Genomic DNA, 24605 nt, shown 5'->3' with positions numbered 1-24605 from the left:
GCTTTAAGAACAGAAGCCCCTGGGAGCAGCAGCAGTCATCCAGGATGGAGAACACAGTGCAGACAGCGAGTCCTCCCAGGTCCCAAGGTGGGTGGAGGGCACTGGCTGGGCTCACCCTCCCTCCCTCCCTCCCTCTTTGCCTGTCCCACCTGCTCATAGCCTGCACGTGGGCATCAAGGGCTCCCCCAGGGACAGCCAGGCTGGACAAAGCTGATGTTTCACATGAGGCAGCCCCTTCCATGTCCTCCTTTCCATTCTAGACTCCTGGAAGAGGTGCCAGAGCCAGGAGGGACAGGGGAGTGTCACCTGGATGACTGTCCTTGGTGTGTCCCGACACCTGCCTGCAGCAATGAGGAGTCAGGGCCACTCAAGCCATTTTCAGTCTATATCCACAAGGCTGGGAAAGAAAAACCACGTGCCATTTACCAAAATATGTGTATTATCTATACAGACTAAACTCCAACGAGTTGCTGGGAGCAGAGGCAGCAATGTTCAAGTGTGTGCTGGCAAGGCAGGGGGCAGCTCTGCCAACCACGCCCACAGAAGAACACCTGGATAGCATGTGGGCCGACTCACTTGTAAGGCCTCAAAAACCTGGATACTTTGGAGCGAAGCAATCGGATGAAAGATCTCGGGAACATCTCTCGGGACTCCTGGGCTGTGTACTTGAAATAGTTCTGCGGGTGGGCCAGGACATCAAACAGGGCCTTGATCAGTTTTTTATCCTAAAGAAAACAGAGTTTTTGTTACAGGGCCAAAGTATCTCAATACTCTGTCATTCTGCCAATGGAACCACAATGACCCAACATGTAGCCAAAATGTACTATGTGAAAATGGTTTCCTTTGATTTCTATCTTTTCCTGTCATCTATGATATATATATATATTACTTGCTATAAAAGAAAATTCAGTGTATAAGCAGCTCCTTCTTTTGTCCTTCCAGATGAGCTGTGCCACTGGGGTTTAGGGGGCATGGATAGGGTTAATGCTGTGACAAAAGCATACTGCCAACTGCTTATAAGCATCCAAAGTCTGGTAAACTTCAGGCTTGAAGTGGGACAAAGAACCAAAAGTCTTCAGCGCTGTAGAATTAACTGGGAAAGCACTACTCTGCCACAAATTTCCAAACTGAAAAATAGACAACTTCACTTGAAAACATTAAAGACAAGAACTCAATTTAAAAAAAAATAGCTCCCGTGTGGTAAAGCTATAAGTCTTCTGTGCTGGGGTGGGCCTAGGGTGGGAAGGGCAGCCTCGCAGTGTATGGGGGAGGGGGCTCTGCCTCCTTCACCCACACTCACCTTCAGGATTTCCTGGTGGTTCTCTGACGCATAGAGCCTGCCGTCCCGGACTATGTCTTCGATGAGCTCCTGGTAGTCTTCTGTGGGAATAAAGGGCAGATTGTGCATCCTGGTGGTTTAGTTGGCCTTAGCCTGCCCTTTCATTTCAGCCAAGGTTCTGAGAAAGGTCCCTTCTGTAGCTGCTGTCAGACCCAGACACCCTCACCCACTCCCCACGTGGCTCCCACCCCTCCAGCTGCATCAGCACTGTCATCATTGCTGCCTCTCCCCACAGCTGAACACTATGACTCACCTCCACACTGGATTCCTCTTCCTTCACCAAACCAGTGGCCCAGCTCGCTCTTCCCCTCGTCATCAGATCTCTCTGCGTCTGACCCCTCAAATCAGCACACAGACACATTGCTGTGTCTCTGATCTCAATGACCCTTCCTGCTCCCAGCCCAGTTCTCTGCTCCCTGGTGCAGAATTCTCAGAGACAACCAGTTATGCCCCCACTCCTTGGTACCTCCCACTTGCTTCTTGTACCCCCATCCTCGACACACAGTCTAAGCAGTTTTGCAACTCCCCTCCCCCCTACCCCAGGCCTTCTGTTACCAAATCCACAGGGCTGATTCTTGGTCCTCATCCTCCTCGATGACTAAGGGTCTCCTTCCCCCTTGATCCTGTTCTTCACTCAGCATCTGGGACCCCAAGCTCTTTGCTTTTGTCTCATGGCCCTCTCATGTCTTGGAGCGGGGGGCTGGAGTCTGGGACTCAGCTTTGGTCTTCTCTGTACTCACTCCACGGTGAGCTCACCCAGGCTTTTCTTTCCCTCTCTACTCCCCACCCAGCTTCTTCTCTTCTCTGTATTATACAAAATCATCAAGCTTCCTACTTACTCTATCATTTGAAAAGGAGAATCAGACTGGGGCAAGAGGGCTGTGGAATTTGGGGAGGGAAAAAGCTATGTTCATTTTCTCAGTAATCATTTTTGGTGTTGACATCCACATTAGCTGCAAGGCACATGATCATCCTTGTCCAGATGTAAATTTTCTCCCTTTATGGTCTAGCCTATCCTTTACACTTGTGATTCAACTCAGGCTGTAGCTAGGGCACCATCTTTTTGCAAACATATAAAAAAATGCCTCTTTGCATGCATATTGTGTGCTACAAGGCCAAACAAAGGACAGAGATGTTACGGAAACTGTGTGGAAGGAGTTCCTAACAAGAGTCTCTCCGACTAGAGATGGAAAGTGGAAATTAACATAATATTCACAGTGATTACTGTGATATGTGTACAGCATAACCAGTAACTTATCGTGGCATCTTTCTTGGTCCTTCAGGAAGTATAAAACAAGAGTAAAAACTCAAGAAGTATTTTTTAAGATTTAGGAGAGAAAATTCTTTCATCCATTGACTCACTTCCCAAATGGCCACAATGGCCAGAGCTGAGCCAGTTAGAAGCCAGAGGCCTGGTGCTTCTTCTGGATCTCCCTCATGGGTGTAGGAGTCCAAGCACTTGGGCCATCTTCCACTGCTTTCCCAGGCCATAAGCAGGAAGCTGGGTGGGAAGTGGGGCAGCCAGGACATGAACCAATGCCTTTATGAGATGACAGTGCCACAGGCAGAGGCCTAGCCCACTATGTCACAGCACCAGCCCTGAGTACAAGTACTTTGAATCTGGAATCCCTCTGCTGCAGTGTCTCTGCCTTGGAAAAATGACTCTTTCTGATGCTGGAATTTAACCATGGACAAACCATGCTGTGTTCTGGAGTAACAGAAACCTGAACAGCTGTTTGTCACTATCCAAGTGCTTACTGCTGCCTTTTCAAATCCATTTCCTCTGCTTCTAAGTGCCACAGCATGTCCTCACTTGCTCAAGTCTCTGGAGAAAACATACAGGGCTGCAGGTCAGCACGCTGGATAGGAGGCTCCAAAGACCTGTATCCACCCAGCTCTGCACCTGTGGCATGCCATGACTGCGGCCCAGTGCCTTGGATCTCTCAGCCTGAGCGGGCTCATCCATAAAGTCAGGAAGTAGCTGTGCCGGCCTCGGGCGGTGACTGTGAGGTCTGTGCTGTGTCACAGGCACTGGAGCGTGTGCCTGGTCCTCAGCAGTGCTCAGCACCTGCCAGCCACGGCCACAGCCCTTCCTGCTTGCTCCCCAGCCATCAGTGACAGTGTTTCTACAGGCCTCAGCTGCACTGTCCAAGTGTGCTCTCTATTCTCTGGGCTTGACAGCTGATAGAAAACTTACTGGAAATGGGTATTTTTAAAAAGATGCTCTCAGCCAAGACCTAAGAGGCTTTTGCGTGGCTAGCGAGTGAGTTTTCTACTCTGCTGACACGCCAGATGTGTTCTCATGGGTCTCACCAGGGTTTTGTGAGATTTCCCTGCAGTTCAAGCTATACCTCCATTTAAAAAATAAATATAAAGAGAGTGGGGCACTGGCATTGTGGCATAGCCAGGTAAGCCGCCACCTGTGATGCTGGAATCCCACATGAGTACTGGTTTAAGCCTACTTTGATCCAGCTCCCCATTAACACAACTGGGAAAGCAGTGGAAGATGGCCCAAGTGCTTGGGCTCCTGCCACACACGTGGGAGAACCAAATGGAGCTCCTGGCTCCTTCCTTTGGCCTGACCCAGCCCTGGCCATTGCAGCTGTCTGGGAGTGAGCAGCAGAAGGAAAACTACCCCCTCCCTTTCCTCTTTTCTCTCTGTAGCTCTGCCTTTCAAATAAATAAATAAATCTTGAAAAGAAAGCAAGCAGCTATACTAAAGTGTGAGCTTTTGCAATGTTTATTCTGGAATCTCAGGGTCTCTGGCTTCCTTCCTGATTCCAGCAGAGAAGGTTGCTGGTTCGCTGCCTTTGGGGAGATGGGGCCCACTGGTGTCTCTCAGCAGAGCAGTGTGGGAGGTACCTGTGTCCACTCCAGCGATCAGAGAGAAGGCACTTCACCCTGGGGGTCTGACACCTTTTCAGGCAACTCCAGCACAGGCATAATGACCATAGTCGTTGCCATATGTTACACACGACCATGTGAAGTCATTTTAGGAAGCCAGAAAACACCATCTTTCCAGACCTTCAACTGTGGCTCTTGTCTGCCTAGAAACATTTGACGGCCCCATGTAGGATCATTTCTCTCCTCCTGGACTTAGGGCTCATGGCTCTCCCCAAGCTGCCCTCAGTCGTTCTAGTTTTCTCTCTCCCTGTTAAGCCCTGGGCACCCTGTATCCTGCATATGTCAGACACTGCCTCCTTTCATTCCTGCCTTCCTCTCTCCCTCTCTTCTGACTGCCAAAATGTAAGACTTCTTTTAAGATATAAATCTCTTGAGACTGCTTTTTCTCCTCAAAACCTATGGAAAATTACATGCCACTTCTTCTGCTTTGCTCCCATAGCACCTTGTCCCTGGCCCACTGCAGCATCTGCTTGGGCTGAGGCACCTCCAGCCTGCAGGCTGTACAAGGCCCATAAAGCCCACAGGACCATCAGGGTTGACTCTGCCAAGATGACCCCAGGTGAGACTCACAACTCGCTAAATCTACAGTAGGCTGATTTCTGAGCTGATGACTTTGTATTGCCCACGAATGATGTTATACATATCCAACAACCCTTGGTAGAAAAAAATCTTTCCCACCTGTGGATGTGTTTCTGTTGACCAAGTTGCTAGCCCAAAGCTTAGATCAGTAGATGCTCACTAAATGTTTGTGGGATGGAAAAATGAAAAGGTTTATGAACTAACCTCCCCATTAGACTGTTCGAGGTCCTCCAGGACAAGAGCTAATTCATTGAATGCCCCTGGTAAATATCTGTCATCGAGTCTCAGAGCTAATTAAGGTCCCAGGACTCAGAGGGACCACTGCTAATTTAATGTGAATCAAATGGAACCACATCAGTTGTCTGACTTGCTCAAGCTCATACAGTAAATTAGTGCCAGGGCCAGGAACACAGCATGGGTCTTTACCCACTCTGCCCCTCTCTCAAGATTCTAAGTGCCAAGCATAAGAAGTTAGCACTTACTGAGCAGCTACTACATGCTGATGGCCACATTCAGTCCTTTAGGAACTCTCACTAAACTCTTGCTTTCAATCCAGTGATTAACCTAACTCACACATAAAGAAAGTGAGCAGGAAATACCTCCCAAGTTCTGCCACAACTGTCACCCACCAAGTCACAGCAGACAACACACTTGGATGTCTGTGGCCTCGCCCACCAAGCTAGGCTCACTCTGAATGTATTTCCTAACATGGCTTTTCACCCTTGCAGTCGCTTACAATGCCTGTTTAGAATCCAGCACTGGGAAGTCAGCAGGGTGCCTTCCCCATGCAATGTGGGCCTTTGTGAGTGTGTGCCTGCCAGCTGGTTCAGAAATCGGCTCTGGTCACAGCAGAGAAACCCCTATTGCTTGCTGCAGCCTGAGTTTCCCAGAACTTACCATCATACGTCACGTATGGGACCTGGAACCCTCTGGCACTGTTGCCTTCATTGGACTTGAACTGAATCCACAGCTTCTTGGACCTGGAGGTGAAGGCGATAGGGCGCTCGTAGGTCTGGCAGGTCTCATAGGTAGTCACGGAATTGGAGGAGGCTGCAAGGGAAGGTGGAAGGTGTAGAGTTCATGGATGGCTAAACCTGAAAGGCCATGGGTAGGCCTTGGGCAGCAGCCCAGGCTGCGTCATTCCTGAGTACTCGCATGTGCCAGAGCTGACCTCTGTTAGTCAGTAACAATCCCCACCGCTTGTTGCCTACTTAGTAAGACCAGGTGGGGCTAAATGTTCTATGGGCTTCAACTTCTTTAATTCTGTAAAAGTTACCCAAGTTGCTGTAGTTTTTACTTCTTTCACAGAGAGGTTAAGCACATGTTCAAGGCCACACAGCTAGCATCTGGTAAGATCAAAATCAAGCCTACAGATCACTTGGAGCATTTCAACCCTGCTAACAGCAGCAATCCTTACTACAGGGGCTCCACATGTGGGTGCTGGCGTCAGAACCTGACAAATCGGAACTGTTTCTGTTTTGCAGGTAACCACATGAGATAGCAGCTGCTATGACCCATGTTGACATGAATCAAGAGACAGAGGCAGGAAGATCTGGAATGAGGGACCAAGCTCACAGAACCAGGAAGAGCAGGGGCTGGGACTGAATTCTGGTCAGACTGGTCACAGAGCCCACCCACTGCACCTGCTGTGCTGGTAATGGTGTCCCTGTAACAGACTCTGGACCAGGAGTCAGAAAAGGAGGAGGGGCCCCTCCTGGCTGCACCATGCCCTTGGGCTGGGTCAATCCCCAGTCACAGGTTACTGCTGAAGATGAGGCAATGTCTGGGGCCAATGCTGCGTGGAACTCTGCTGGCTGTTTCCTGCAAGATGGGGTCTGACACAGCCCAGAGGGTACAAGGATGAGTCTGGGCTGCAGAGGGCAGAGCTGAGCCACCTCTGGGATTGAAGGGGAGGCCCCAGGGAGTGGTTTTCAGCCTAAGTTGTGTTTTCCAGTAACTTCTACCCACTCATAGGCCATATCTGCTCTAACTGCAGGTGCCATACTAGGCCTCCTGCTCATGGGTGACAGCTGGGGAGCAGGCCAACATGCCTCCTTGCTGGCCTTGGGGTGAGGAGGAGGTGGGCAATAGACAAGAGACGCACGGGTTTTCCGCATCACCAGGTAGTCTCCACAGTCATCCTCGATGGGCAGGAAGATCTCAGGGACCACAATCAGGATGCGGCGCTTCGGGGGCGGGTTGATGGTCCATGTGCACTCAGTGTTGGCAGGGTAATTGCCTGGGTAGTTTGGAGACTCTATGTACCCTGTGAAGTCTCCCAGCTCCCCTCCACATCTTCTGTCTGGAAAAGGAATCATAAATTACAAAGGTGTGACCCTGCCTCGCCAACTGAGAACCGTGGTCCTCCCGCCAACAGGAGTGCACCTGCCCTCAGTGTCCAGGGCCCCCTTTTGGAGGAGGCCTTCAAGGATTCCCCAGCACAGAGGCCACGCCCTCTGAATTCCCCAAGGCATTGCTTTCTCACAAGCCCACAGAGGCCCAAGGTCAAGGCAAGGACACATCCTGCTTTTAATATTTGGTTGATGAAGTCCAAGTTTGGGGGGATGGCGTGGGGGTGCTGGACACGCAACGTCTAGGTCAGTCAACGAGGTAGCTGACCTTTCTTAGAGACCTCTGCTTAGGACTAGACAGGTGTTTGCACTTTTCTTTCTGAGTAAGATCGCATTTGAGGTGGAAGCAGAGTTCCAGCAAGTTGTTAGTTGGTATAGAGTGAGGTGGCTGCTTAACTCTGGTGTCAGAAGCAATGCTGCCTGTGTATTCACACATATGTGCACACATACACAACCCATGAGCATGCATGCATATATATAAACACAGATATCATGAGCATACACACACCCCCATGAACATGAACACATATACAAACACACACCATGAACATTCACACACATAAATACATCCCCCATGAACATACAAACATACCCCAGACACATACACACATACACACACCCCCATGAGCATGAACACATATATACAAACACACACCATGAACATTCACACACATAAATACACACCCCATGAACATACATACACATATATACAGACACACACCCCATGAGCATGCACACACACTCCACAAGCATGCACACATGCACCATGAGCATGCACACACACATACAAAACACACACCTTATGAGCATTAACACACATACATACACACCCCATGAGCATGAACACATATACACACACACACACAGAGGCACACACATAGCATCTTGTCCAAGAAATGAGACCCAAAGCTGTGACAGTCAGAAGTAGGAGGACACAGTGCCTCCCTGGGGAGTTTATTGCCTAACACTATCAGGGAAATGGGTGCAGAAGAGGTTGAAGGGATCAGTTTTTGCCAATAGTAATGGGGAATCACCGTAACTGGTGGGAAGAGTAAATAGGTTTTTTCTTCTTCTTGCGTGAAAAGAGGGTGAGGGAGCCATGATGAGGGGGATAACGTCCTTCATACCTGAAGGGCTGTCTGAGGGCTGTGCCACCATGGCCAGGGCAGGTTAAGACAAGGAAACAGTTCCTCCTGGCTCAAGGAAGGGCTAACACTCATACTCCCCAGGACCCCGAGGCTGATCTACCCAGGGCCACAGGGATATTTGCACCCTCAAATTGGTCCATAGGAAATGACCAACCGAAAAGTCCGCCCATTGTGGATTACCAAATATCATGTCTTGCCTATGGTTGCCAAGGCAGGACCAGACAGAATGATTTCACTAGCCTATATAGCCCACTCCAGACAGTTCCTGTCCGGACACTAAACAATCATGAGGGAAGGAGAGCCTCATCATAGCAGATGTTCGGTAAGACTAGATACAAACGTACACGGATGCCATTCAAGGGACTTCACTGGGGCAGAGGAAAATACCAGGCAACCACTCAGCCATAAAAACCAGAACTCACTGCCCCTCAGACCCAAGCTCCCCCAGTTTGGGGTGACCTCCTTGTCCCCCTGCCTCAATGGCACAGAATTAGTGGAGGTTTACTTCTTGTCTTCACTACAGAATTATACAAAATGGTTAAAAAAGAAGATTTACAACCCTAAATAATAAGACTTCAAATCATTTGACTTCCTCTAACTATAAAATATAAACTCAACTCCTTCAGATGGCATTCCTGGCTCCCCTGCCTGGCCTGCCAGGGGATCCCCCGATACGTTCTGTGCTTATGTCTGGGGCCAAAAGCTCCTTCTCCTGCTTGCCTGGCCCTCCTCCATCACAGCCTCCACGTGCCTTCTGGAAGCTTCTCCTCAATCTCTCAGACATGGTGGCTCATTCCCCTTGGTAGCCTGCAACCCAGAAGGCCCTTCAGCTCAGCTACAGTAATTTATTCTGTTTGGCATCACCACAGTTACACAAGCGCTCCTCCACAAAGTGTGCTGAGCAAGGCTGGCCTGAAATTGGGTCTCGGGGGAGGAAACTGAGGCTTGGACCAAGTGCCTGAGGCAGCAGGTTGGACGTAGGGGTTGAGGAAGGCACCTGCTGAATGAACCTCTGCATCCTTCCCACCTTGAGCATTCTTGACCAGGACAGTGAGCACCTCAGAGACATACTTTTACACTGTGTGACATTAGTGGAGCCATCAAAGTCAGTGGTTGTATTTCCTGGACAGGAAGCACAGCTGTTTTTCCCAAACTCAGGCTGGTATGTCCCCACTGGGCAACGGACGCAGCGGTGAGTGGTGGTGTTGTAGAAGTGGCCAGGAGAACATTGAACTGGGGGCCGGGAGATACAGAAAGAAACAGGAAAAGACTGTGTCATCAATGCACCACACAAGGTAAATGCTTACACCTCAGTGCAGTAGCACTTGCCTACAATTGGGAGCTAATCAACAACGATTCCCTCAAAGTGCATTTATGAGGGACAAAGGCCACCAGGAAAAACATTAATGAAGAAGATGTGCTTGTGTGTGTACACCTTCCAGTCTATGGTTCTCACACATGGGCATTCGCTATCACGTTGAAACCTTCCCACCGAGTATGGTGGCCATCAGGAGGGGTGCACAGTCAAGGGAGCCTCTGCCGGGTTCTGGACAAGGGGCTGGGCCCAGGCTGAGGGGTTAGGGAAATGAAGTGACCAAGATAGGAAGGAAGAAGGCAAGGTAGTCAGGTACAAAACCCATTCACTCCTTCCTAATCAACCCTTGTCAGCCTTGTCTTGAAGGGGTTGTGGTGGCTGGGAAACCTTTTCCAGGGGTCGACACGGCTAGAAACATAGCTCCTGGCCCCTAGAGCAACACCCAGGGACCCCTTGGCCCAGGAAGAAAGGTAGTGGCTGGTTTGATCACAGTCTCCTCAGACTCCCACAGAGCTCACAGGGAAATGTCAAGTTCTCCCATAAGGTTCAGTGCCCAGGGCTCACCTCTGGTCTCACAGTCCTGGAAGGAAGTGGCTCCTGGATGTCTGGTGGGGAGTCCCCCTCCACAGGAGATACAGGAGGTCCGGCCGGTGTCAGGCTGGAATGTGCCCAGGGCACAGAGCTGGCAAGGAGCAAAGCCATCTGAAGAGTATTCTCCAGGCTGGCACAGACCTGGGGTGGGGGAGACATAGCTTTTACTTTAGGTTAGCACAGAAGGCATAGCCATCAGCTATGCACTTCTAAAAGCATGTGTTCCTCCGGGACTAGCTTATCACTGGAAAAATGCTATAAAAATCTGTCCGCTTCCCCATTCGTCTCTCCCATTGCTAATTTTCACAGCCTTCCTTTCAGCCTGTAAGTTGCAGATGCACTGGCGTTGAGACAGCACCATCCCAAGGCGGGCGTCTGCTGCCCGCCCAGCTCCGGGGCCCCCACTTCTTGGCTATGTGACCTTTGGTGAGTCACTTCAGCCTCCCCACAGGCTGATGTAATGATACAGGCACCTTATGAATAATTCATGCCATATACTTAGTACAAAACCTGGCTTAGTACACTAAGCATTGTCACTAACATTCTTCCTGCTATAAATACACCTTAGGAAGGTCACATAAAAGGGCGAACAGATTCCAACAGGTGCTCTCTTGCCAACATTACCATTAATTCTGGAGTCCCCTAATGGACTGAAGATGCATCAGAGCCACATACTTAATGTGAGGGTGTGGTTTTGAAGCCAGAGACAGTTCTGTCATTGAGTTTGGAAGGCCTTGAAGTAGGAGTGAAGGCCTGGGAGGTCTTGGGAGAGCTGCCAAGGGCAGCGCAAGGGCCCATGTGCTCTATCATGTCTACCCAAAGCAAATGACCACTCAGGTCACACCAGCAACATGGACAGGGCTAGCCCATCTCACACTGCGCTAAAGGAACACGTTGCCTAGCAAGATGAATAGGCGAGTTGCCCACAGAGCCCAACTCAGAGCTTGGCCTCAAAATTCGCATTTTGCACTATACAGTTAGAAACCCTTCACAGAGGAGGTCCCAATCTTAATAAAATATCCAGATGAATCTATAAGTTTTAATAATAAAAGAACTATGGACTTGAGACCAAATCTGCAGGGGAGAGGGGGAATATACTTTCTCCATTTTAGTACTGCTAAACAGACTAGGAGACCATACAAGTCCTGGGGAGTGTGGAGGGGCAAAAGCAGGTGGTAGCAGCACAGCCACCTTTGTGCTGTCCTCATTTATCTGCTCAGCTGAGCACCTGCCTTGTGTGTATAGGTGCTGATCCAAGCTCTGGTGAGCCAGCAAGGAACCTTCCTGCTTGCAGGAAGGCCAAGGAGTGCCTGGCAAGGAGTCCTGGAGAGACCACAGGTGCCTCCTGTCTCAACAATGACCTTGGAGACCTGCCCCATTAGGAAGGGGTAGACAGATTCCTTACCTCCACATTCAGATATGTTCCAAGCTGCAGGGGTCTTCAGGTCCCCAAGATTTTCTGGTCTTGGGCACGGTTCGCAAGTGATCTGCCCTTCCTCATTTTGGAAGGTTCCATTTGGACATAAAATGCAGCGTTCTTGGGCTCCATCATAATACGTCCCAGCCCTGCAACTGACTAGCCCAAGGGGGAGACAGTCAGGTCAGTGTGGGGCACAGGAAGAACCATGGGAGATAACCACACAGCCTTCCACGCACACCTGTCCTGCTACCCTACAGGTCCTCTCCTCCGTTACCTCTGATGACTCCATTAGAAGTGTTTACACTCTTGTCCCTCCCTAGGCCATGCCCTCCTGGAGTGAGGGGGCAGTGATCGATCCCAGGGGTCCTCATATTTTTAACAGCATAAACACTTGATGATTGACAGATCTAAAAAAATTATATCTGCTTCAAAGGGCTGTCAGAGGTATATAAAGGGAAAATCAGGGCCACAAGCCCAGTGCTGAAAGAACAGTGAGGAGAACACCGTTAACGTTGGCTCATAGTATACTGGAAGGAGGCCACTTTTGTGTTGGGCCTTGGAAGATGCACAGGTTTCCCCCACTGTCCCCCTCTGCCGGCTCCCTGCCTCAGCTGGAGAAGGGGGAGGTTGTAAAGATTAATGCAGGATATGGGAAGAGAGAAAAGAAAAGAAGACTTGAGATAGATTGGAAGAGTTAATTAAAAAACAGAAAATAAAAGCCTACCTGGAAGATGATGATGGTGAAGAAGAGGCAGAGAGAAAACAAAGACAGCCCCCATCTTCTGGTTCATTTCCTTCAAAGCCCCAAGCTCCAGGAGAAGCTAAGAGCCAGGAGCTCAATCCAGACCTTCCACACGAATGGCAGAGACTCAACAGCTTGAGCAGTTACCTCTTCCCCTCAAGGGTGTGCATTATTAACAAGACATGGAAGTCAGAAGCAGAAGCAGAACTCCAACCCCAGACCTGGGCACTCCGTGCAGCTCAGGCCAAATGCTTGCTCTTGGGGATAGTCTTGAATGCCTGGCATTGGGATGGTACTCTGTGTCCTAAAGCAGCTGTGGAAAGGTGGGAAGCTCAACCAGAAGCTGTGTGCTGAACAGCTGAAGAGGCTTAGAAAAAGCATAGAGAAAGCACACTTAAGATTTTGAACAAAACTAATATGTCCCAGAGTCAACCCTGGTGTCTCCTGAAAGAATAAACAAAAAGGAAGTTCATAAACCGTGTTCTGTTTGTATTTTTGGCACTACTAGCTAACTGTGGATTTATGCTTCATTTCAGGATATAAATATGAAGGAAATGTATTCAATCAGGCTCCCTACAGTTCAAACATCACCATCATGGCCAGCCAGCCAGCCCTTCTAATGTCTAACATGTGTTGAGACCGCACAGTCTGCAACACAGTTGCCCAGGGTCTAAATACATTCTCCTCATTTACTCCTCACCACAGCTCTATGGGGCAAAGAGCTCTCAGTAAGCCCATTTCACAGAAACAGAGTAAGGAAGGTTCATTAATCTGACCCAGGTTCCTCAGCTGTTTTGCGACACTGCACCTATGGCAAGATGGAGAACCCTGAGCTTGCGGGCAAAAGGGTTATTCCACAAACAAGCGGACAGCACAGTGCTACACTTGGCGCAGGATTCCCCGTGAGGGGTAGGGGGAGTTTGGAACAGACACATTCTTGTCCTGCTGAGGCTGCCAAACAATGGGAGAAAGCTCGCATAAGGAAGTAGGCTATGACATCTGAAGGTGTTCAAAGGCGAAACTGGAGTCCATACGACCCAGCAAATACAACGTGCAGACGTTCCCTAGGGAGTAAATACAGCCATGTTCTCTGACACCTGCTACAAAATGTCTTTTCATTATTCACAACTCACTCTTATAACAATGTGGCTTTGGAACCCAGTGAGCCAAAACAGACTGTATTTCAAACATGACTTCTACCATCAAGTGTAAACAATCAGTAAAGGCTACCCTAATGGCTAAATCTTCACATCTTCTAATTTTGTTTAGATTTTTTTATAATAGTCATGTATCATTTTAATATGACTTGAGGACTTATTGTCAATGGAAGAAAACTAGCAGTGAACCCATCTCTGGCCTCCTTGGCAGGCAGCATGATGAGGAGCACGATGTATGAATCTGCAGCGGTGGTATCTACATAAAGCAGAGTCTGAGATTCCAGACTTTTCTAAATGCAGCCCTCCTGGATTAATGGTTTCCATGGTCAGTCTGCTTCCAGCCCAGTTCCCACGAGACTCTGGGCTGCATTCCCTACTCGGATCCCTACGTCCCACCTGCTTGCTCCAGGGACTGTAACCAGCCAGTAAGAGATAAACTCCCTATTAGCTCTGAGTAGTCAGGGGCCTGGCAGAAAGGAAGGAAGGAAGATGGTGGCTGTCCATATCCCTCTACTCTTCACCCTCTCCATGTGGGAAGGAGCTGTTTGCACCACACTCAGTCACCTAAAGGAGAACTCACAATCACACTACTGCATGGTCTGTTTCCCAGGGCACCTACCTCTCGCCCAAGCTCAAGATCTGGCCGACTCCTGCTTCCCCTCCTCCTTGGAGCCCCTCAAAACTGCCTGTTTCCAGAGGCCTCGCCAATCCCACATCTGTTGCAATTTGCTGGCTGACCAAAGGGCTGAGGCAGGCCCCTCCCTGTGTTTCCTTGCAGTGAAAGGGCTGGCTACACCTGCACCACAGCTCACGGCTTCTGTTTCTCTTGCTGAGACAGAGACCCACAGAGGCAAGTCATGCCCAGCACCTTCCAGAGAGGTGAAAACAAGCACCTTCCTTCTCACAGGTGAAAATGAGCCAACGTTGAGAAAAATGCATGAAAACAGCGCTTTGCCGATATGCTGAGGAGCCAGCCTGCTCAGGCTGCACTCATGCCTTCCATCATTTCTTCTGTGTGAGCAGCCAGCTTGTTGAGCTGCCCCAGACAAAGGGTCACTTGCCCCCGGAGCACGGCACTGTCCCAGAGCAGCTTTTGTGCGTCTTCAGTGAGCATTCAAATCCCAGGCTCAAATCCTGCACAGCTGTTTTCTCCCCTCTTTAAAAACAAACCAGGAGAAAGCTTTTCTGATGCAAAGGACAGAGGTGAGGATTAATGGCAACAAAGAGGCCTAAAGGCTTCCCCGGCCAACCCCTGCCTCCCTTGCCCCCTTTCAGCGCCTTTGAGCATTTCAGGCTATGGACAAACACTATGGTCTCTCTGTGGTGATGGTGCCAAACCTAATAAAAGGGGTCACTCTCAAGCCACCAGCAGCCCATGCTCATTCCCAGAGCGTCCTGCAGTCACTGCTTTGTCCCTGCTCACAGGCGATGACACCCTGGGCAGGGCTCGGGCCTCAAGATCCCAGGGTGGAACCCCCTTTAAGTAAGTGCCCCCAGAGGACAGCAACTCCTTGGACTGAGAGATTGAATTTTGCACTTTCTGAGCTTTTGGTATGTGCTCTGCTTTGTCATTGCAAACATTCTGACGACTGGGGCAGAGGAAGGAGCCCAGCTTGAGGCCTTCCTTGCTTGGTTCCCAAACACACACTCTGTGTTCTCTTCATGCCCAGTTAACTGGAGATGAAATTTCACTTCCTTTCCCACACTTTGCTGGCCTTCGGTGTAAACATCACCCCCCAAAGAGGCCCTTGGCCCTCTTGGCTCTTCACCTGCTGGCCCTCCTTGGGGTTTTTTGTGTTGACCTACCTGTGCTGACTCACTTATTCATTCAAGGAATCTCTATGGAGCCCACACGAAGTATTGCACGGAGTACTGTTCTGGGTACTGGAAACACACAGACATGGCCCTACCCTGAGTGTGGCTAATAACACAAGCAAAAACAGTAACATATGCAGCTGGCAGGACAATTTGTGTTGGTAAGGTGAAACAGAGTAATAGAATGGAGGTACAGAGAGTGCAGGAAGTGGAATCTGCTGTGCTGTACCTGGGAAAGGCCTCTTTGAGCTGAGATGCTAGGAGGTAAATCTTAAAGGATCTTGTAAGTGCTTGCAGGCCCTGGTAAGGAAATTAGACCTGGTCACGTACGTGCTGTAGCATGATCTTTTATGCTCTCTAGGCCACTGTGTGATGAACAGACTGGGCAGGCAAAAGTGAGGATAGCAGCCCAGAGCTAATCACTGTAGACTGGACGAGAGAGGAAGGTGGCTGGGGACAGAGAAGTGATCCAACGTGGAGGTACCAGGATATGCTGATGGACTAGATGAAGAACATGAGAGAAAGAGGTCAAGATGACTTCAAGGGTTTCAGCTGGAGCAATGGATAAGGAGGGGTGCCAGTTACCAAGATCAGAGAGAAGCAGGTGGATTTGGGAGGATAGAGGAGGATAAAAAGCTTTGTTTTAGGGATAAGCATTTGGGTGGATGGTTAAGTCTCTGCTTACACCTTGGTGTCCCAGCTCCTCTGTTCTCTCTTCATCCTCCTGCTAATGCTCATTCTAGGAGGCACCAGGTGACAGTTCAACTAGCTGGGTTTGTAACCCGTCAGAGACCCAGAAGGAGTTCCTAGCTCTTGCTTTTCCCTGACCCAACCCTTGCTATTGTATTTGGGGAGTAAGTCAGTGGATAGAAGATCTCTCTCAGTTCTGGTCTCAACTAAAATTAACAAAAACAGTCAATTTTGAAAGGTAAAAAAAAATAACTTTGGAAATGATAAACATGAGATGCTGGTTGACCATCCATGGGTTGCATGCAAAAGGCACAAGCTAACCTGGTGGGCTCTGATGTGGGGTTTACATAATGATCTATTAGGCACGGGAAACACATTCTCACATATGTATATATTAGTTTTTACCTACTCAGTTAAAACACAAGTTTCGTGGGTTTAAATGGTGCAGGATAGGTTTCTGCAAGTCTCCAAGATACACGGATATGAGGATACAATGTTTTCCCAAAGAAAGAAATATACTGTTCTCTAACTCTGGGGTTCTGGAGATCAGATATGGATCTGATTTTTGCAATACATTGAGACGAATTACAGTTTAATTCGGCCTGGTTCAACAGGTTTTTCTGATGAAACTATTTAATTTTAACTAAATCAAACACAATGAATAGAAAACAGATTTGGGAAATTCCTAAGAAGAACACCTGGACTGATGGCTGTATAATAAAGCAAGAACACACAGGTACAAAAGGAAAACAGCTGGGCTAGCGCTTCTGCTTGGAGCCTGAGCTCTTTGTCAAACCACATCAGGAGACAGGAACCACAATGACTCAATAGATCTGATGGGAGTTCACCCAAAGCTCCAGTAAGGAACCAAAAAACTAACTGAAAGATGGAATTACCATCACTGCTATTAGCAATAAATCCTGCCAAAATGTACCTAGGGTGCTAGACAGTCCAGGTTTTTGTTTATTTAATCTTATTCAGTTGTTTTCTCTTTTGAAAAACTGCTATTCTTAGATTTTATTTATCCAAAAAGCAGAGAAACAAAAAGATAGCTATCTTTGGTTCACTCCCCAAAAGGCTTCAAGGGCCAGGGCTAACCAGGATGAAGCCAGGAAACACGAATCCAATTCTGGCTCTCCCATGTGGGTGCCAGGAACTCAAATACTTGCCCAGTCACTTGCTGTATACCAGGATACGCATTAGCAGGAAACTGGATCAGTAGTAGACTTGGGACTTGAACCCAGGCACTGCACTATTGGATGCAGGCATCCCTGTGGCAGCTTCATAGCTACACCAAGCTGTTCTTCTGTCCTCTATGATGCCCAGAGTATCTCAGACATCAGTACAAGTACGTCATTTATAAGTAAGTAGGTATGGGGCCCGGCAGCGTGGCCTAGCGGCTAAAGTTCTCGCCTTGAAAGCCCCGGGATCCCATATGGGTGCCGGTTCTAATCCCGGCAGCACCACTTCCCATCCAGCTCCCTGCTTGTGGCCTGGGAAGGCAGTCGAGGACAGCCCAAAGCTTTGGGACCCTGCACCCGCGTGGGAGACCCGGAAGAGGTTCCTGGTCCCGGCATTGGATTGGCTCGTACCGGTCCGTTGCGGCTCACTTGGGGAGTGAAACATCGGATGGAAGATCTTCCTCTCTGTCTCCTCCTCTCTGTATATCCGCTTTCCAATAATAATAAAATCTTAAAAAATAAATAAATAAAAAATAAAAAAAATAAGTAAGTAGGTATGCATAAATTCAAGCACATTTGCATAATTCCCGACAAAAGAAGAGCTGGAGAAGGCAACACAGGGAGAAAACAGCATATGGTGGCATTAAAGCCGTAGTACTGGATGCAGCTACCTGGGGATGTATGAAGACACAGGAGGGGAATAGATGGCTGAGTCCTGAGATGTCTGGTGTTTAGCGATCAGAAAGGGCAGGAGGAACCTGCCATGTAGATGAGGAAGCAGAAGTGGGTGGTCAAGGCACAGGAATGAGATCTCCCACGGAAGGGTGACCAATGGCGTTAACAAGGACACTCACAACAAGAGTGAAAGTTGACAACTTGGATGACAGGAGAAATCTTGGAAGAAAGCTTCTGAGAAGAGGCTGGGGAGTAGAGACCAGACCAAAGAGGGAACAGGAGGTCAGGAAGCAAAGACAGCTCAGGGCTCTGCAACAGCAAAGAAACAAGGCGGAGCCTGGGACAATGCCTGCAGTGGACAGCTAGGAGACAGTTATGGGTGCAGTCTGCAATGCACTGGCATAGAAGGAATCCTGAGATCAGTAAGGGATTGACAGGCCACCAGCAGGAGCAGCACCCCTCAGAGATGAAGGGGGTGGCCTTTACATGGGGGCAGCTGCTGGTGGTGCTCCATTAGGAGGTATGTCAGAGCATATTGGCAAATACTTGATAATCAGATGGGTCTGGACACGAATACCCTTGGACACTCTTTCCCAGAAGCCTTGTGTCAAATCAAACATAACTTGCCCAAGGGCACTGCTTGTCTTGGCTTCCTGGATGGGAGTCTTCCTGAGTCACCTCTGCCCTGCCAGCTGCCAGTTTCCAGACCCGTCATCCCAACTCCTGTCCTCCCCGCACCATCAGCCACCTGCTAGGCTGCTGTGCAGCCCTGCTGAACCTCCCTGTCACCTGCTGGGTTCACTGCAGTAACCTGGCTTTCTGATCAGTCACACTGCCCCGGCTCCTGAGGCACTGCCCCGGCTCCTGAGGCACTACACCAGCTCCTGATGCACTACACCAGCTCCTGACATCCTGCCCCAGCTCCTGAGGCACTGCCCCAGCTCCTGATACACTGCCCCAGCTCCTGACACCCTGCCCCAGCTCCTGAGGCACTGCCCCAGCTCCTGAAGTCCTGCCCCAGCTCCTGAGGCACTACCCCCAGCTCCTGAGGCACTGCCCCAGCTCCTGATACACTGCCCCAGCTCCTGACACCCTGCCCCAGCTCCTGACACCCTGCCCCAGCTCCTGAAGCCCTGCTCCAGCTCTTGAGGCACTGCCCCCAGTTCCTGAGGCACTGCCCCAGCTCCTGAGGCACTGCCCCAGCTCCTGAAGTCCTGCCCCAGCTCCTGAGGCACTACCCCCAGCTCCTGAGGCACTGCCCCAGCTCCTGATACACTGCCCCAGCTCCTGACACCCTGCCCCAGCTCCTGACACCCTGCCCCAGCTCCTGAAGCCCTGCTCCAGCTCCTGAGGCACTGCCCCCAGTTCCTGAGGCACTGCCCCAGCTCCTGAGGCACTGCCCCAGCTCCTGAGGCTCTGTCCCAGCTCCTGAGGCACTACACCAGCTCCTGACATTCTGCCCCAGCTCCTGAGGCACTGCCCCAGCTCCTGAAGCCCTGCCCCAGCTCCTGAGGCTCTGTCCCAGCTCCTGAGGCACTACACCAGCTCCTGACATCCTGCCCCAGCTCCTGAGGCACTGCCCCAGCTCCTGAGGCACTGCCCCAGCTCCTGAGGCACTACACCAGCTCCTGACATCCTGCCCCAGCTCCTGAGGCACTGCCCCAGCTCCTGAAGCCCTGCCCCAGCTCCTGAAGCCCTGCCCCAGCTCCTGAGGCACTGCCCCAGCTCCTGAAGCCCTGCCCCAGCTCCTGAGCCATGCTGCAGTTCCTGACGTCCTGCCCCAGCTCCTGACACACTAGCTCCCTCCTCGGCGAGCATCTCTCTGACAGCTCTACTCCTGATTCCCAAACCTCCTTGACGCGATTCCTTGCACCTCTCCCGGCTGCTTTGCTTCTCTCTCTTCCCTCTTTAGCATCCCTTTGCCTTGCTCCATCTTCATCTTCTCTCATTTTCTCTCAAGAGCCTCCTTTTTCTTTTTTGGCTTTCATCTAAGCCTCTTCCGATTAATTCTTCCCCAGTGATTGCATTCACGTAACCGTTCAGTCACCCACTGGCTTTCTCTCAGTCCCTCTTGCATATGAAACAGGGCTTGCGGAGATGACAGACTTACAATCAAGGGCCCAGTCAGATGCTTCTGGGTTTAGGACAACCCTGTCTTCTCAGGTTCCCATCCATGCCAGCACCAAATGCTTTCCCCCTAAATGCCTTTCTAATCCAGTGCTTTTGCACACCAGCTAAAGCCTCCACATCTGCATTCATGACACATTCCAAAGCCCCAAAATTAGTCTTTCTGCCTCTGTCCTGTACCGTCTGATACAGCTATACAGATGTTTCTGGAATACACATTTAACCTGGCCTCTTCCTGATTAAATCCTCAAAGGACACATGCCACCCAAAGTTGAGACTCAGTAGCAACACTTTCCAGGTCCCCCGTGCCTTGCTCTTATCTTGCCACCAGCCCAGTTGCCTACCATATCTTCGCTAGCTCTGAAGATGACTAATGTACAGGTATGTCGATAATCCCCTGTGCAAACCTAGCTCTTCTATCTCTCCCTCATCACCCCTCTCCACTTACTCATCCTTCAAACTCAGGTTGAGCGACAGGCTTATGGCTTCCTCGTGAAGATGCTGGTCGGAATGCACGCATCACACTGTGGATTGCCTGGCTCCCGATTCTGACTGCTGCTTATGCGTACCCTGAGAGGCAGCAGTGACACTGCAGTGATGGGTCCTTGCCACTCATATGGGAGACCTGGGTCAAATACCTGGCTTCTGACTTTGGCCTGGAATAACTTTTGCCATTATGGGCATTTGGGGAGCAGAGGAATTAGCAAATGAGAGTTTGTTCTCGGTCAGTCTCTCAAATACAAGAAATAAATACAATCTAAAAAGTAACTCAGATATTCTCATTTTGGGGAAGGTTTCTCCCACTCTTACCTGCAAGAGCTGAGTGCAAATTGGAGGATGATATCTTATCTATCCAGACCTCCTCAGGAGGGTTTTCTGAATGAACACAGGTAAGTGGAATAATCGCAGGGCACCATGCACTTACTGGCTGACCCTGGGGAAAATGCTGACCTTTCCTGTGCCTCAGTCTCCTTACCTATGAAATGGGCATGATGTAAGACAGGCTCATGGAGAGGACTGAGGCAATATCTGTGATGACGACAGATCTCTGAACACCTTGTGCATGCTCAATGAGGGCCTGCATTTTTCTATGTTATGTTTTAAATAAAAGAATTCCTACATAGACCAATGATAAACCTCTGCTCAATATTGATCTATATTGCTAACACAGACTTTTGTGTTCTACTCTGTTTGCCTGATCAGTTCTAGAGACTTTCTTCATTTTTAAAGAACTAAGAAGAAAATGCCCAGCTCGTTTCTGCACCAGGTCCTTGGCATTAGCTGAGCTCTTTGCCATCAGAGGATTCCCACCCACCCATGCACATCAGAGCTTTGCAGGCCGACTGCTTCTCCTCACTCAGATCTTGCTCCAATGTCACTTGCTCCGAGAGCCTTCCCTGGCCAGCTTGTGGAGAGTAACTCTCCTTCCTCTCCAACTTCTGTTTTATTATCTTCCTAGCACTTTCTGTTTTCTTTTCATCTCCCACTGTTCAATGTGAAATCCTGATGAACAGGCCCTTTGCTCATCATGTTCTAACTGCTTCATACCCAGCACATAGAAGTGACAGAGTGATACCACAATATACACTGGCTGAATTAACCTTTTTCAATTGTTATGGAGGAAAGCTACTGCTGTTAAAAACTAAGTGACTCAGCAGATGGAAGACCTTTCTGATTGTCCCTCGATTTAACCAATATTGACTTCCCAGACCTCTGCAAGCCAGGTACTGGACCAGGAGTGGAGAAAGAGAAGTGAACCAGACCCAACCCAGCCTCCTGGGGAGTTCCCGACCTGGCAGGCAGGACAGACACGCACACGATAGTTGCCAGATAACAGAAGGGATCCCAATGTCCCCTGGCGTGGGTCTAGAAAGGGCAGCCCACACTGGCTGTTGGTTGCCCTTGGTGTTGCTCCCAGAACTCACAGCAGCTGTGGAGACAAGGGTGCTTTAGAAACTACTCACCACACTGGTTTTCTACGTGGCTCTGGCCCACCGCACAGGATTCGGCCCATGGTTCAGGTGTTTCCGGAGACTTTTTAGTCATGTCATAGTCCAGGCCCGAGAGCTGCAGGTGGAACTGCCCTCTGTGGGTGGCCTTCCTGAGTGTGCGGATGGCTTTCCTCAGCCGCTTCTCCGTCCGCTTCACAAAGCAATTCAGACTGCAGGAAACTAGCAAAGTAAGGACAGTGGGGCCAGGAGGAGGTCAGGCCTTGAGGATGCCACCTGGACCAACGAGGATGCATGACCCAACCCCAACCCAAGCCCTCAGTGACCCCTGAATGGGGACACACAGAAGGGGCGACTGGCAGGTGGGGCAGCATTCAATTTCTATGGGAATTTGTTGACCAAAATAGTCACTTTCGGGTTTTAGGAAAAACAAAACAGGAGATACTTCAGTGTCTGCACTATTCTGCCCCCACCCCCAAATGATGCAAAGCCAAAGGCAAAGAGATAGGAGCAACTGGTGAAACCCTGGCACCGTCCTCTGTTTGCAAACCAACCTGTGGCCTCCCGTGGGCTAGTGTCAAGCTCAAACTCAACAGTGAGCAACATTTCCTGAGGGGCGTTGGGTGGGCCACGGGCCGCCGGGACGCGCTGGCCGGAGCGGCATGTAAGATTTGCGTAGCGGAAGCTCTCTGTTACTGAGCTGCGCTTCTCTGCATGAAGAAACACAATGGTTGGGAGCCGAGTCCTGGCACAGCCCTCAGCTGCACACACTCGCTCAAACTCAGCAAACATTTCATGAACACAACTCCCAAGGGACTCAGCCATCCATTGCCGGCGCCAAGATGGAGTAAGCCCTCAACCTGGCCAGAGTTGCCTCCTTCCTAACTTCAGTTTAGCTCTCGGAAATGCTCTCCATGGGCCACTGCCGGATGCTCGCATCTGATGAGCTACAGATGTGAAAGACCCAGGGGCCGGAGGTCGAGTGGAGCGTGTTTATGTCCTCATTTCAGAAAGCCAGACTGGGCAGGATGGTGCAGGGGCTGATGCTTCCGCTAAGGAATGGGGCCCTGAGGGAAAGAGAAAACAGCTCCAGCTTTCAGGCAAACTGACCTGGAGTAACTCCAGCCTGAAGGCAAGGCCGGAAAGCACATCAGCACTGACGTCTCATTTTTCAAGCACTGGGAGCAACAAACGGCACAAATAATCAGACAACATCATGGGGACCGCTTAGGGGAAGAGCGGATGTGGGACGGAAGGTGGGCCTTTGCACATCTCTGTTCCTGACCTTGGTTGTTTCCTCTCTCCCTACAGCTTCCAGCAGACTTAACTAGTGTCCGTGAACCTGAAGCAAACAGAAAGTCCACAAATCACCCTCATGATGTGTCTCTCAATTTGGAAATTTTATTTTTATTGAACTGAAGTCCCAGAACATTTCAAAAAGTTCATGGAATTAAAAACTAAGATAACTTTGGTGTTAAAAAAAAAAGTTTGAAACACAGGCATCATCCTTTCATCATACTCATTTTCCATGAGTTATTGAAAACCTCCTCATATTGTCTATATCACACTCTACCTACCATCCCAAGGATGTCCAAAGCCACAGGTCATTAGTGGCCAAAGGAAGGAGGCAAACTAAATTCCTTATTCCTCCCCACTAAGATTCATCTTCCCTTTTCAAAAGGCTAACTTAACATAAAACTAAGCAGATGCTCACTTTGAAAAATTTCCCTTTCAGCTATTTCTTACCTGTTTTCAAAGACTGTTTATTCTGACCTGTAGAAAAGCTAAGGCACTGTGCAAAATTCCTGTGTACCGTCACTGCATTTCCCCCAACATCATACTAAAAAATAAGCATGCATACAACCTACTAAGCCACAGATCACATCCACTTGCAAATAATTGTTCCCACACCTACAATTTAAAAACACAAATGCTCACTGTGGAGAATTTGGGAAAACACAGAAAAACATTAAAATCATTCATTCTCCTCTCACTTAGATATAACAACTACTAATGATATGATGGACTTGCTTTTTGAACAGCTCCCCTTGTTGTTAATCATTCTTTGAAAGCATAAAAATAGTTCATAAAAATGAGTTAAAAGATTATTTTAATGCAAAAAAAAAGTTGACATCTGTGCATATGAGGCTTCTTCAATGCATTCATGGAAAAGGTGTGTTATAAGAAACTACAAGGATTTCAAAATTTTTGCACCAAAATAAGCTTCTCTCTTATTTATTGTTATTAATTATTATTTATATTTATTTATTAGGGGGCAGAGAAAGACAGCTCCCACTTGCTAATCTACTACCCAAATATCCACAACAGTCAGGGCTGGGTCAGGCCAAAACAAGAGCTAGGACTCAACTGAGTGTCCTCTGGGGGTGATAGGAACCCCATTTTTATAGCCCTCAGCACTGCCTTGCCAAGGTCTGCATTAGCAGGAAGCTGGAATCAGGAGCCGGAGGCAGTGAGCAAAACCAGGTTCTCAGACACGGGATGCGAGAATCTCAACACTAGGCCAAGCCTTCACTCTATAATAGTCTCCTTTTGGTTCCTTCTTCATTTTGTTGATCATTTCCTTTGCCTATATGAAACTTTTTAGTTTAATATAGTCCCATT

At 49.3% G+C, this 24605-nt stretch overlaps 1 protein-coding gene across 2 annotated transcripts in view; it reads right to left on the bottom strand.

Annotated features, from left to right (window-relative positions):
- Positions 1-424: 424 nt before the first annotated feature.
- Positions 425-24605, bottom strand: part of SCUBE2 (signal peptide, CUB domain and EGF like domain containing 2) — a 65940-nt gene continuing 41759 nt past the window's right edge. Inside the window, exons 15-23 of one of the 2 annotated variants that reach the window (XM_036493651.2) lie at positions 22538-22693; positions 21999-22205; positions 11633-11803; positions 10201-10368; positions 9393-9554; positions 6927-7124; positions 5720-5872; positions 1301-1380; positions 425-725 (exon numbers count right to left, since the gene is read on the bottom strand). In XM_036493651.2, the coding sequence (XP_036349544.2) occupies positions 573-725; positions 1301-1380; positions 5720-5872; positions 6927-7124; positions 9393-9554; positions 10201-10368; positions 11633-11803; positions 21999-22205; positions 22538-22693 (1448 nt within the window). In that variant the 3' untranslated portion in view covers positions 425-572. The remainder of the gene's footprint in view (positions 726-1300; positions 1381-5719; positions 5873-6926; positions 7125-9392; positions 9555-10200; positions 10369-11632; positions 11804-21998; positions 22206-22537; positions 22694-24605) is intronic. The other variant, XM_058662485.1, reaches the window with a different exon arrangement.

This window comes from Ochotona princeps, chromosome 4 (genome assembly GCF_030435755.1).
Source record: "Ochotona princeps isolate mOchPri1 chromosome 4, mOchPri1.hap1, whole genome shotgun sequence".
NCBI classification, from domain to species: domain Eukaryota; kingdom Metazoa; phylum Chordata; class Mammalia; order Lagomorpha; family Ochotonidae; genus Ochotona; species Ochotona princeps.
This window is presented reverse-complemented; position numbering and strand designations above follow the sequence as displayed.